This window comes from Camelus bactrianus, chromosome 12, assembly GCF_048773025.1.
Source record: "Camelus bactrianus isolate YW-2024 breed Bactrian camel chromosome 12, ASM4877302v1, whole genome shotgun sequence".
NCBI classification, from domain to species: Eukaryota; Metazoa; Chordata; class Mammalia; order Artiodactyla; family Camelidae; genus Camelus; species Camelus bactrianus.
In genome coordinates this window covers 16,430,881-16,443,739 of record NC_133550.1, presented here as the reverse complement: position 1 = coordinate 16,443,739, position 12,859 = coordinate 16,430,881, and the positions used below count along the sequence as shown (strand labels likewise).

Here is a 12,859-nt window from a genome sequence, read left to right as displayed (position 1 = left end):
AAAGATCCCAAAGAGAAGTCCTAGTACAAAAGATTCTTTGGAGATGGGGCAGGGTCAAAATTCATAATAAACTTAAAATCTGGAAGCAGGTTAGGTTTAAGGTCAGGGGAAAAGTTGGGTTGAAGTTGTCGCCTGCGGTGGTTACTGAGGCACTTTATCTGTGGAATGAGCTCCGGGCTACGAGCCAGATCTGGATTCTAGGCTTCAGCTTTACTGCTAACTTGTTGGTTAACTTTGCCAAGTCATTTACTCTCTTGAGTTCACCTCTCCTGTTCGTAAAATGGAATAAACTGTGCATTCTCCTATTCAGCCCTCTGGGCTTTGAGCAGGAAGAGAAGGAAACGAAAAGCAATCAAGCGCTATGGAAAGCTAAACGCACTGCGCCAAGACGAAGCAGTTAATTACTCCACTACCGTCTTCACCAGAGCGTTGGGATGGTGCCCTGGTCCCCCTTTCCAAGTCCTTGTCTTCCTCCCGTCGGCCTGGGGGCGCCCGCTCACAGGGCCTCTCTAGCCCAGAGCTCTTCTCGGTGGTTTTCCCTCCCGGACTGTGAAGGTTGGAGGGAGTGGTCAGCACGCCTTTTCCGCTGTCGCCCCCCCTCTAGCCCACAGTCTCGCTGGCCTGAGTCTCCCGTGCCGGCGGGCCGGCCGGGCGGACAGGCGAGCGCGTGGGGGGCGCGTGGGGGGCGCGCGGGGGGCGGGGGGAGTTCCGGTTCCGGTTCTTTGTGCGGCTGCAGCAGCGGCTCCGGGAAAGATGGCGGCCCGGGCGGGTTTCCAGTCTGTGGCTCCGAGCGGCGGCGCCGGAGCCTCAGGAGGGGCGGGCGCGGCGGCTGCCCTGGGCCCAGGCGGGACTCCAGGGCCTCCCGTGCGAATGGGCCCGGCGCCGGGTCAAGGGCTATACCGCTCCCCGATGCCCGGAGCGGCCTATCCGGTGAGTGGGGCAGGAGGAGGGGCGCGCGGGCCGGGGGCGGGGCTGAGCGGGGGCCTAGGAGTGACAAGGGTGGGGGGAGGAGTAGGAGGGACTCCCCTTGCGGGATTCGGGCCCTGAGTTGGGGCGGGGAGGCAATTAGCATCCCCACCTGCTCTTAGGGATATTGTTTCCTTGGAAAGTCAGGGTGTAGAATCAGCGTGGACGAAGTGGGGCCACGGATGGGCCTGAGAGGGCTTGAGTGCAAAAGGGCTTAGGCTTCATTGCCCAGAGGAACACAGAAAGTGTAGCTGGCAAATTGAGGTCAGCTTCTAAGGAGATAGTAGCTGGCAGTTCTATCTCAGTAAATATGGGACTAGAGGAGATGTCCGATGTGTCATCCAAAATAGGCTGGAGAGAATTTGAGTGCAGTCTGGCTGTTTCTTAGCTCTTAGGCTGTATTCTCCTGTGGGGTCACGACTGGAGCAGAGGAAGCTCCAGTTAACTATATTTCAAAGAGGCAGCGGGCAGAGGGCTCTCCTCCCACCTCACTATTGTGCTCCACCCCACGCCCCAGCCTTGTTTCTTTCAGAAAACTCAGGCATCTCCCACTTCCCCTTTTGTGGCGGGGTACGTAGGGAAAGCCATGACATCTCAGGGTCCTCTCCTCTCTGTAGAGACCAGGTATGCTACCAGGCAGCCGAATGACACCTCAGGGACCTTCCATGGGACCCCCTGGCTATGGGGGGAACCCTTCAGTCCGACCTGGCCTAGCCCAGTCAGGGATGGACCAGTCCCGCAAGAGACCTGCACCTCAGCAGATCCAGCAGGTCCAGCAGCAGGCGGTCCAAAATCGGAACCACAAGTAAGATGACCTCAGGGTGGAGGGAGGAAGGGAGGGAGAAGCCTGTGAGAACACAGGTGGTGGGAATACCTGAACTGAGAAGTGGTGGTGCTGTGTCAGCAGACAGTCTCATTCTTGAGAATGCTTCGTGTTTGGTGGGGGTGGGGGTGGGGGTGGGGGGATGTCTTTAACTTGACAGAAGATTTGCAGTTCCTTCACGTATTTACCATAAGTGGAGGTGCTGACAGCCTGTCTTCATGTTCTGGCTAGTTCCATCCCAACCTGATAACAGTATTTGTTCCAAACAGTGCAAAGAAAAAGAAGATGGCTGACAAAATTCTACCTCAAAGGGTGAGTCCAGGCTGTAGGTCTTCTTGAGGTGTGATGAGTTTGAGAATAGGGACGGTTAGCTCTAGATCCCAATGGTATCTTTCTGTTCCTAAGATTCGTGAACTGGTACCAGAATCCCAGGCCTACATGGATCTCTTGGCTTTTGAAAGGAAACTGGACCAGACTATCATGAGGAAACGGCTAGATATCCAGGAGGCCTTGAAACGTCCCATCAAGGTAATGCAGGAGAGTGCTAGGCAGAGAGCCAAAGGAGACGACTCGGGAACCTTCAGCAGGCTTAGGATGAGAAATCAAAGGCGTAGCACAGCTCTCCTTGGCATTTAAATTATATCTCTCCCTTCCGCCTACAAACTGAGAATTACATTAGAAGCATAAGAACAGAACAGCAAAGGGGAAGGGGCTTTTGCTATTTCTTGCACCAGAAATAATACCCTGTTGGTATTTTTGCTGAAACTGCTCTGCCACCTTGGGAACTTGGCACTTTGCATGACTTTGTCCACCTGGTATCCCAGTGTATGTGCTTGTACTCAGGTTGAGGGCCTGTACTCCTCTTCGAGATGGAATCTCCATCCACCCACCCCAGGGACTTGGTACACAGTAAACCAGTCTGTTAGGAGTCATTTTCGGGTTTGGGGAGACCCTTGTCTTCAACATCAAACCACTGAAACCTCACTATCCATCCTGTTTCTGCCTTCCTCAGCAAAAACGGAAGCTGCGAATTTTCATTTCTAACACTTTCAATCCGGCTAAGTCAGATGCCGAGGATGGGGAAGGGACGGTGGCTTCCTGGGAGCTTCGGGTAGAAGGACGGCTCCTGGAGGATGTGAGTTCAGGGTCCACTGTGGTGGGCGTCTAGGGTGGGAGCTGCTGGGAACAAGCAGTATTGTCTGGTTGGCTGTGCTTACCGCTCCTGTTGGGAACAGCAGGGAGAGGGTCACTGTATTCCCTGCACTGAATGACAATGGTTCTTTGTGTTTGGCTCCCACAGCTTGGCCCTCACTGTGGTATCATATCGAGAACCTTATTGTCCTGGGATTTGATTTGTTGTTTACCTCTCTCCTGATGCTGCTAGCCATTGGATTTAGCAGTATCTGCAGGTTATTCAGTTCGGGGCTTTTTTTAACCAAGTGAGTTTGCATTTAGCATTTGAGGCCTTTCCTCTCTGAGTCCTTGAGGTCTTTGGTTTCCGCTGTGGCATCTCCATCTTCCCAGCTTCTGTTGGAGACATCTCACAGTTTGAGTGGGATAGGTTTCTCTGGCAGGCTCTTTGTTGCTTCATGGGGAACATCAGCTGACGGGATAGTCCCCAAACTTCCCACCCCAGAAGCTCCTTGGGGAAGCTTACCTGCCATTCCCTTAGACTCTCTGGCTCTCTATTTTCAGCTGTTCACAGGCAATCTGGTATGAATGCATTTCTGAGGAGAACCAGGGCTCAGTGTCAGAGCCTCCTTCTTCTCTGTATAGGTCCAGTCGATCTGCCAGTGGTGTCGTTTTATCCAAATAAAGCTGTTTTTGTTCTGGCTGCTTACTGCCTGTGATTCATTTCCCCTCTAGAGTCAGACTTTTCTCCGTTCAGACTCGCTTTATTATGTGCAATGGTTTGGCTTAACTTGTCTCATTTCCCTTTGGGAAAAAGAGGTAGGTGAGTCAGTGACCCTGTACGAGTTACAGGCTGCTTCTTCAGGATTGTTGCTTCTATGACTTGTTTAATATCCACAGACATATACCTTGCCATGTCCTAAGAGACATTCAGAACATTTTTGAGTTTTTTCACCATTGTTTTTGTGGGTTCCTTTTTTATGGGACTCTGTCTTGGGGAATTTCTTCTAGCCTTTTCTAACATGATCTCTCCTCTCTCTCCTCTAGTCAGCCTTGTCCAAATATGATGCCACCAAACAAAAGAGGAAGTTCTCTTCTTTTTTTAAGTCTTTGGTGATTGAACTGGACAAAGACCTGTATGGGCCAGACAACCATCTGGTAGAAGTGAGTAGTTCTGTCCTCTAGGCTTTAACTCTATGACTGGAGGGTGATAGACTTGGGAGCTAAACATTAATGTCTAGGGAGAAGAGGAGATACAAATAAAAGTTGACCCCAGGTGTATGATACTACCTTCGCAGTTTGCACACTGGCCTCCAGGTGGCATTAGCTGTTTAGTTCTGGTACTGTTTGGACCCAAGAGCTCTTACAATCTGACTTGTCCCTCCTTCTTAATGTTACTGTCCTGGTTACTGCCCCCTTTTCAAGGGGAATTCTAATGGAAGCCTCTTATATATACCAGGCCATCTCTGCATCGTATTAATGATGGTGTTATCCACCATTAGTTATCTACACACCATTTATCCTTTTTCCTGGTAGCAGGTGCTGTGATTAAGGGGGTTAACGAATAGGGTTCTAGTCCTTGCCAAGGCTACTTTTATAGATCTGGGACTTGCTTTTGGTCCCTGCCTTATTTAGATTCACATTCCAAATCACCAAAAATCCTTTATTATAATGCTTAATGACACAGTGTTCTGAAGACCATGTTAGCAACAATGTTCTTTGGGATACAGTCAAAACCAGAATGAGACAGCCCAGCACTCCAAGTGAACTTAACCTGCTCCTTTCTTGGCCAGTGTAGCTGCAGCCCCCTAACCTCAACCACTAAGAGACATGGGAAGGTCTTTACCATCTAATAAAGGAAGTAAGTCATAGAATCAATAGAAATTTGTAAATACATTTAAATTAACTTTATAACAGTAGAGCATAGTGGCTAAGAATGGACTGTAGAATCCGACACACCAGAGCTCAGATCTCAGCTCCACCACTTATTTACTGGTGACCTTAGGTGACTTACTTCACTCTTTTAAACGTTAGTTTTCTCATCCATAAAATAGCTTTAATCGTGCCTGTCTCATAAGGATTTTGTGGGGATTAAATATGATAATCCAAGTAAATGTCTTAGAATACTCTCGCATGTAGTAAGTACTCCATAAATGATAGCTACGTTTTTTTTACTATGTGTGTGTATATTTATCCATTTTGTGGCTAAAATTATCACCGAAAATTCAGGCTAATTTAAATGTGGCCCTGAGCAGTCAGAATTAAAAGGTTTCTACTTAGAGACAGGCATCCCAAAGTCATGCTTTTTTTTAAAAATGTCTCATGCTGTTGCTCTTCTCCAGTAGCCTCAGTAATCAAAGTTGAATATTCAGTCATTACAGAAGCTCTTCCCTCCCACCCCAGCTCTCTGGGAGAGCACCCCCTGACATCTTCCTCTCTGTAGTGGCACAGGACCGCCACTACCCAGGAGACGGATGGCTTCCAGGTGAAACGACCAGGAGACGTGAATGTGCGGTGTACTGTCCTACTGATGCTGGATTACCAGGTATTCTGTGCTGATGTGAGGGGAGGGGGGCCCAGCTTTCACAGCCACATCCCATCCGCAGTCTGACACATAAAGGTTTAAGTCTAGTTGTGGAGAATTTGTCACCAGACTATCAGCTCCCTAAATACAGGAATAGGGTCTTAGTGACCTTTGAGTTCTGCTTAGTGTTTTTCTGTCCCAGAAAACGCACAGCATTAATGCTTGTTGAATGGCTTGAGTGTATGGCCATGCTAAGCACCTCATAATGCACATAGACCCAGCTCGCTGCTTCATCTCCATACTCTGGTTCTCCACAGCCCCCTCAGTTTAAATTAGACCCTCGTCTGGCTCGGCTCCTGGGCATCCACACCCAGACCCGTCCAGTGATCATCCAAGCACTGTGGCAATATATTAAGACACATAAGCTCCAGGACCCACATGAGCGGGAGTTTGTCATCTGTGACAAGTACCTCCAGCAGGTAAGAAAAGGACCCATCTTTTGCTAGAGTCCACTGGAGCACTAGTTGTGCTCTTAGCTGCTTCTCCTCTTTCCCACAGATCTTTGAGTCTCAACGTATGAAGTTTTCAGAGATCCCCCAACGGCTCCACGCCTTGCTTATGCCTCCAGAGCCCATCATCATCAATCATGTCATCAGGTGAGCACGTGCATGGGAGGCAGAGGTGTGCTGAGCCAGCTGGTACCAGTGCACAAGTCTCAAACTTCCAGTAATTTTGCAAGCAGGTTGTTAAACACAGTGGTTATTTAAAATTAAACTATAAACTTGCAATTCAATGCAGTATATTAAAAGAGGGTAATGTATATTCAAAAATTCATTTCTGAAGTACTTTATTATCTTTTACTAGTGTTTGTGTTTTGGAGATTACTTACATCTATTGTGTCTGTATGGTGGAAATACTATCATTTACCAGCTCATCACTGATGAGCTAACATCTCTTCTCTGGGTGGTAGGACATTCCAATCTGAGACTCCATCTCCATTACCTCCATCTGCTTTTTTGTTCAGAAGATGGATGAGCAAGGCATCTCTAGGCAGATACGGAGTGAAGGAAGGTGCTTTCTCCTCAAAGCAGCATGTCTTTTGGCTGGTTATAGTCTCTGCTTTCTTTCCCTTACTCCACATTAATTCCAATAGAGGCCTTTCATTAGACCCTGAACCATCACTCAGCCAGTAGTAACTCCTACAATCTGTACATTAGGTCAATAGAAGCTAGTTTGTCCTCTATTCTTGTGCTTAAAGTCAGGCCACTTTTACTTTATTTTGTGTGTTATGTGTTGGATTTGAATTTATTTTCAGGGTCAGTTTTGGTTTTATAGGGGGAAAATATACAAGCTACTGTAACTGGTTTCTTTGGGGAGGGAGAAACTGACTTACACTGGATGGCTTTTGTACCATTTGAATTTTTACCATTGAGTTTTTAAAAAATCAACTTTATTGAGGTTTACATGCAATATATCACACCAGTTTACAGTGTAGTTTGATGTTTTTTGGCATACATATAAATCCTATAGCTACCACCACAAGGAAGGTACAGAACATTTCTGCCACACCTAACAATTCTCTTGTGCCCCTTTGTAGTCAACCCCTTCCCTTTCAATCTTGGACCATCTTTTTGACCGTGGGTAATAGGTCTTAGGGGACAAGCCCTTTACCAGGCCCCTTTGGTTTCCTCCCTAGTGTTGACCCGAATGATCAGAAAAAGACAGCTTGTTATGACATTGATGTGGAAGTGGATGATACTTTGAAGACCCAGATGAATTCTTTCCTGCTGTCTACTGCCAGCCAGCAGGAGATTGCTACTCTAGACAACAAGGTAGGGCCCATGCCCTGGGTAGTTGGGTGCTACTAGCCCTCCATCACAGCTTCTTGGCTATTTCTGGTTCTTGATATTCAGTCAAAATGTATTGCCACCCAGTATATGCTAGGCACTGTGCTTGGTGCTGGCTGGAGCCAGACACACACGAGTTCTCATTCTTGACTATACCTTTAGATGGCGTTGAGCCTCAGTTCTGATCTGTGAAATACAGACCATGATACTTTATAAGGTTGTTAGGAGGATTAAATGAGACAACATATGTGAAGACGTGACATCTATCTGGTACATAGAAACAAATGGCAGCTGCTGCTTCTAGTGCTAGGATTGTTATTGTTAACATTATTGGACGTAGTCGCTGCAAGTAAGGACCAAAAGGCTCTGGGAACACAAAGGAGAACAGGGAGGCTTTCCTGCGAGAGTTGATGCCCCAACTAAATCTTGAAGGATAATGTGGAGTCAATAAAAGAGGAAGAAAGGATGATGGTGCTTAGGGGCATGGGAGGCAGAGGACATTCCAGATGGAGAGAGCAGGGTATGTAAAGGTCCAAAGATAAACAGAGAGCCTGGCATATTCAAGAAGTACACTCTGTTTAACGTGTTGGATACAGCTCAAGGTGCTGGGGATGGGAAGTTGAGGAAAACAGACCAGATAGGAAAGCAGGAACCTAGTCATGAAGAAGCTTTGATGCAGGGAAAACTGGTTTATACTTTGTCCTGAAAACTGGAGGGCCTAGTGCTGTTTGCATTTTGAATGATCACTGGCGGGAAGATGGAGACTGAATTGTGAGAGGGGCAGATCTGGAGGCTGGAAGCCCTCTTAGGTGGCTGGTGCAATGATAATGCCTGTGAGGTAATATTGAGGGCCTAGACTCCCGGTTCTGACAGTGAGGGTGGAAATGAGTCAGTAGATCTGAGAGGTGTTGAAGTGGGACTGAAGGGGTTAGACACTGGATGGAGATGGTGGGGTGAAGTGTGGGGGAGAAGGAGGCATGCCAACTCCCAGGGTTCAGCTGGGGTGCAGTCATAGTCATTCAGACTGGGAACAGGAGAAGTTAAGTGTTGGGGCAAGATAGTGAATTTAGTTTCAGAGAGTTTAAGGTACCTTGGGATGTCAGGCAGTTGGATTGGAGTTTAGAAGATTGACTCTGGTCTGCAGATTGGGGGCTTATTCCCCTGTCATTGGTAATGGAAGACATGCAAGTAGATGAAATCACCAGGAAGAGTGTGCAGAATGAGAAGTGGGTAGAGAACAAAACCTACAGGTTTGGAGACAACCCTTGGTATCACTTCTTTTCTACCGGATGGTGTTTTGGGACCCATTTCTGCTGTGGGTTAAACATTTACCTTGTAGCTTCACCCATAATAGACATTGTGGAGACTAAAAGGAAAACTTCCCTCACGTGGGGTGGATAGAGACAGTACACGCTCCCTGCTGAACAGACACTGAGTGCTGGAGCTGGTGGGGCTCTGGGCCCTGTGCCGTTTCTGGGCCACACTCTGTTCCTAGGCTGGGAGCAGCACAAGGGGATGTCAGACACTGTCTGCCACTTAACTTTGTATTTCCTCAGTGTAAACATGTTGTGGGCTTCCTTCTTCCTTTCAGATCCATGAGACAATAGAAACTATCAATCAGCTGAAGACCCAGCGGGAGTTCATGCTGAGCTTTGCCAGAGACCCTCAGGGTTTCATCAACGACTGGCTTCAGTCCCAGTGTCGGGACCTCAAGGTAAAGAACCTGGGACAGGTGCAGAGGGTCTCAGGTCCATGAGGCACACATTTGCATTATTGCTGTACCATCTGGTAGAAGAGCTGGGGGAAGTGAGGGACCAGACTTTCTTTAGCGTGTTCCAGGGTCCATTTTACAATAGAGGAATGGAGGTGGACCCATCGAGTATTTATGTAGTACTTACTACGTGCTGTCATTATGCACTGCACTATAGGAGATACAGAGCGGAAAACTTGATCTCCGCTTTCAAAGCAGCATTGTTGGAGCTCACCGGTACCAACAGTACCAAAAAGGGAGATGGACGAGGCTAGGATAGCTGGGGAAGGCTTCATGGAGAATTTGGGATTTGAGATCTGTCCCAGAGAGAGAACACCATAAGCTCAGGCAGGAAGGGATGAATGAGCACAGAATGTGTGTGATGTGCCCTCAGTTCTTGCCTATGCTGTGGTGGCTGTGACTACAGTTAGAGCAGAGGAGCAAGGGACAAGGAGTGCCAAAAAGGAGCCCTGGGCAGGGCAATGACTTGTTCACAGCAGGGGTGACTGTGGGTGTTGTATTAGTGGTTTGCTAGGGCTGCCATAGTAAAGTACACAAGCTGGGTGGCTTAAATACACAGAAGTGTGTTGTCTCACAGTGCTAGAGGCTAGGAGTCTGAAATCAAGGTGTCAGCAGGGTTTTGTTCCTTCTGAGGGCTGGAAGGGAGCATCTATTCCAGGCCTCTCTCCTAGCTTGTGGTAGTCTCAGGCATTCCTTAGTTTGCAGATGGTGCTCTCCATGTGTCTTCACATCGTCTTCCCTCTATGCATGCCTGTCTCTGTGTCAAGTTTCCTCCCTTTATAAGGACACCAGTCATACTGGATTAGGCCCACCCTCATGACCTCATCTTAACTTGATCATCTACAGAGACTCTATTTGCAAATAAGGTCACATTCACAGGTACTAGGGGGTTAGGATTTGAACATCTTTTTGGGGGGATACAATTCAATCCATACTAGATGACAAGGAAGGAAACGAGTTTGTTGTCCTCTATTCTCCCTCCCATCTCCCGCAGACCATGACTGATGTTGTGGGTAACCCAGAGGAAGAGCGCCGAGCTGAGTTCTACTTCCAGCCTTGGGCACAGGAGGCCGTGTGCCGTTACTTCTACTCCAAGGTAGGCACCTGGGGTGCACTGGAGAAACTGACAGAAGGTGAGGGGTCTGCACCCTGATGGGGGTCAGTGGTATTAGGTACCAACTTCTGGTTTGTCTCATCTTCCACTCCCTCCACTATTTTCTCCTTAGGTGCAGCAGAGACGACAAGAATTAGAGCAAGCCCTGGGAATCCGAAATACATAGGGCCTCTCCAACAGGCCTGATTTGGCTGCACCGATTTCTTTATTTGGGCCCTGTGCTGCCTGCCTCATAGCACCTGCCTTGATCTTGCTTGGGGCCTTCCAGGGGATGCTGTTGGTTCTAGGACAACAGCAGAGTGAAGAGGGTCTCACATGACACCTGTTACTCTCTTCCCCCACCCCATCCCTTCCTACCCCTAGCTTCCCTTTGCCCCACAAAGTTCCCATGTGCCTCTACCTTCCCCTGGTCTGCATAGGACCTCTAGATAGTATTAGAGTGAGAACCTGTAGTGGTAATCAGTGCATTGAATGGATTGGGCCTAAGGCCAAGTGGTCTTCAAGGGGACCGGCTACACTGATCCTGCCCTTCAGAGACCCAGGAGTTGGGAGCTTTAGCCCCTTCTCTGAGACTCAGGCCTGGGGGCACTCTATAAGCTAGTTGATCTTGGCTCTCCTGATAAAAGAATCCAATTTCCTTCCTTCCGTCCACAGGTTTGGAGCAAACTCTCCCTTCACTTGTTGCCCTCTAGCACTAAAGGAACCCTGGCTCTTGGGCTCCACTGAGCCCCAGGTCAGTCCGCGGCCCTCTGGGTTGGGCTGCCGTCTCAGTGCTTCTCTTACTCCCTCATAGGGGGTCCATGTCAGTATTGGAGTTTGTTCTTTTACTATTGCCCCCTCCCAGCACACTCCCTGTAGCTGCTGTTTTTAGGATTCCCTCCTTTCTGTCCTAATCCAGGGCATTTGGGTGGGGGAGTCTTGCCTTTCCCTGTCAGAGCCCCAGGGGTCTCACCTAGGGTACTGTTATTGCCAGCAGAGGCTGTTCCTTCCTGCTGTTGCTTGGAGGTGTGACTTACTCATTCACTCCACCCTGTCTCCCCCATCCTTTCATGGAGAAACAGGCCTAAAATCAAACGGGTAAAAGCCCTGGGCCATCCCTGTCTTCCTGTCCCTTGTCTGCCCGGTTGACACCCACTGGTGACTTCCAGGGCACTGAGGAGTGAAAGCGCCTAGGGCTGGAGAATAGCTCTGAGTTGGGTTTGTGACTCTTCCCTCTCCCTGCCTCATAGGATTGTGACTCCCCAGCCCCTGCCCTCAAAGCTTCAGGCCCCTCAGGGTAGCAGCAGGACCTTGTGATCTTGGCCCCTTGGAACTGAGATGGTTTTGCATCTTTCCAGGAGAGCCTCAAATTCTTTTTCCAGGTTGTATCACCTCCGAGTTAGCATATCCCAGGCTCGCAGACTCAACACAGCAGGGTGGGAGACAGCTGGGCACAGAGGGGGATTTCCGTTCAGCACGGGCTCTAAACCCACAGAACTGACAAAGCCCCTGCTTCCCCACCTCCTCCTCAGGCTCCTGCGAGCACCTCCCCCAGCCCCATGTCCCTGCCTGTTCTATGCCGGGGACAGCAGAATTGTCTCCCCGTCTTCCCCTTCCTGTCATTATCCCACCCCTCCCTTGAAAGGTTCTCCCCACAGTGACACTAAACGACCTCTGTCCTTGGGGCTGGAACCACGCGCGAAGGAAGCTCAGCACTCCTACACAGTGCCCCTGTTGAAGATAACTGTTTTTATTAACTGAATTATTATGTTTTTTTCATGGACCAAAATTTTTTTTGTACTGTCCCCTTACCAGTGTCACCCAGTTTTAATAAAAGAATCTTCTGAAGGATGGGTTCCCCTACCTACTGAGGGAGAGCTCTTCCTTGAGCTTCCTCCTCCAATACCATTAGCCATGCTCATGGTGTTTGTTCATTTTATTTGACAGGTATTTATTGAGCACCTGCTGTGTGCCAGCTGTGGTTCTAGGCACTGGGGATATGGTGGAAAACAAGGTTTCTACCTTGTGGACCTCAGGTTCTCACTTTAGAGCTTGTTCTGTCAGCCCCAGTGGTCCAGGCAGGCTAGGTGCAGGTTGCAGTTGGGATTATTTGCCACTGGATCTTAGAGTCCTGTCCTCAATTCCTGTGAAGGACGGTTCTAACAAGACAATGGCACTGCCATCTTCTCCCTTGTCCTTCTGAGCCCCCCAGGGCACCTGCTGCCTTGCGTGCAGTGTCCTTGGGTGCCGTGATCCCTTAGGCTTGACGAACTGGAGCCTCTGGTTCTAGAGGAGTTCTCAGGGCTCCTATCTACATATGGGTCCGGGTTGAAGACATTTGTGTTCTCCGTACCTGCCACCTTCTCCACCCTGAGTAAGATTACCTTCCTTAAGGCCAGCATGGAAGTGCTGTGCCGTCATCCTCATAAGCCAACCCCTCGTCGACAGAGTTGGGAAGATTTTCCTCATGATTGATTCCCATTAGCAGAAGCATGAAATTCGGCTCTCATTCCAATATGCCTGCCAGGTGGTGGCTCTTCACTGTTCTCATTTGTGCTGTTATCTAGTGTGATTCTACCCGCAAAGGGAGTTTAGAACATGGGATAAGGGCAACCACATTCCAAAGCTGTAGTTAAAAAAATTACCCTTTGCCTCCATGGATGAGACACTCAAGTGTTGCCTGTATGTAGTCAGGCCCACCGAG

At 48.9% G+C, this 12,859-nt stretch overlaps 1 protein-coding gene across 1 annotated transcript; it reads left to right on the top strand.

The window, feature by feature from the left end:
• Nucleotides 1-539: 539 nt before the first annotated feature.
• SMARCD1 (SWI/SNF related BAF chromatin remodeling complex subunit D1) lies at nucleotides 540-12,066 on the top strand. Its single transcript, XM_010964270.3, has 13 exons — nucleotides 540-930; nucleotides 1,584-1,771; nucleotides 2,059-2,101; nucleotides 2,195-2,317; nucleotides 2,802-2,924; nucleotides 3,968-4,084; nucleotides 5,364-5,465; nucleotides 5,762-5,923; nucleotides 6,003-6,100; nucleotides 7,141-7,276; nucleotides 8,883-9,005; nucleotides 10,057-10,158; nucleotides 10,289-12,066. Exons 1-13 carry the CDS (start codon nucleotides 754-756, stop codon nucleotides 10,340-10,342), a joined length of 1,548 nt encoding a protein of 515 aa, XP_010962572.2. The 5' UTR covers nucleotides 540-753; the 3' UTR covers nucleotides 10,343-12,066.
• Nucleotides 12,067-12,859: the final 793 nt, after the last annotated feature.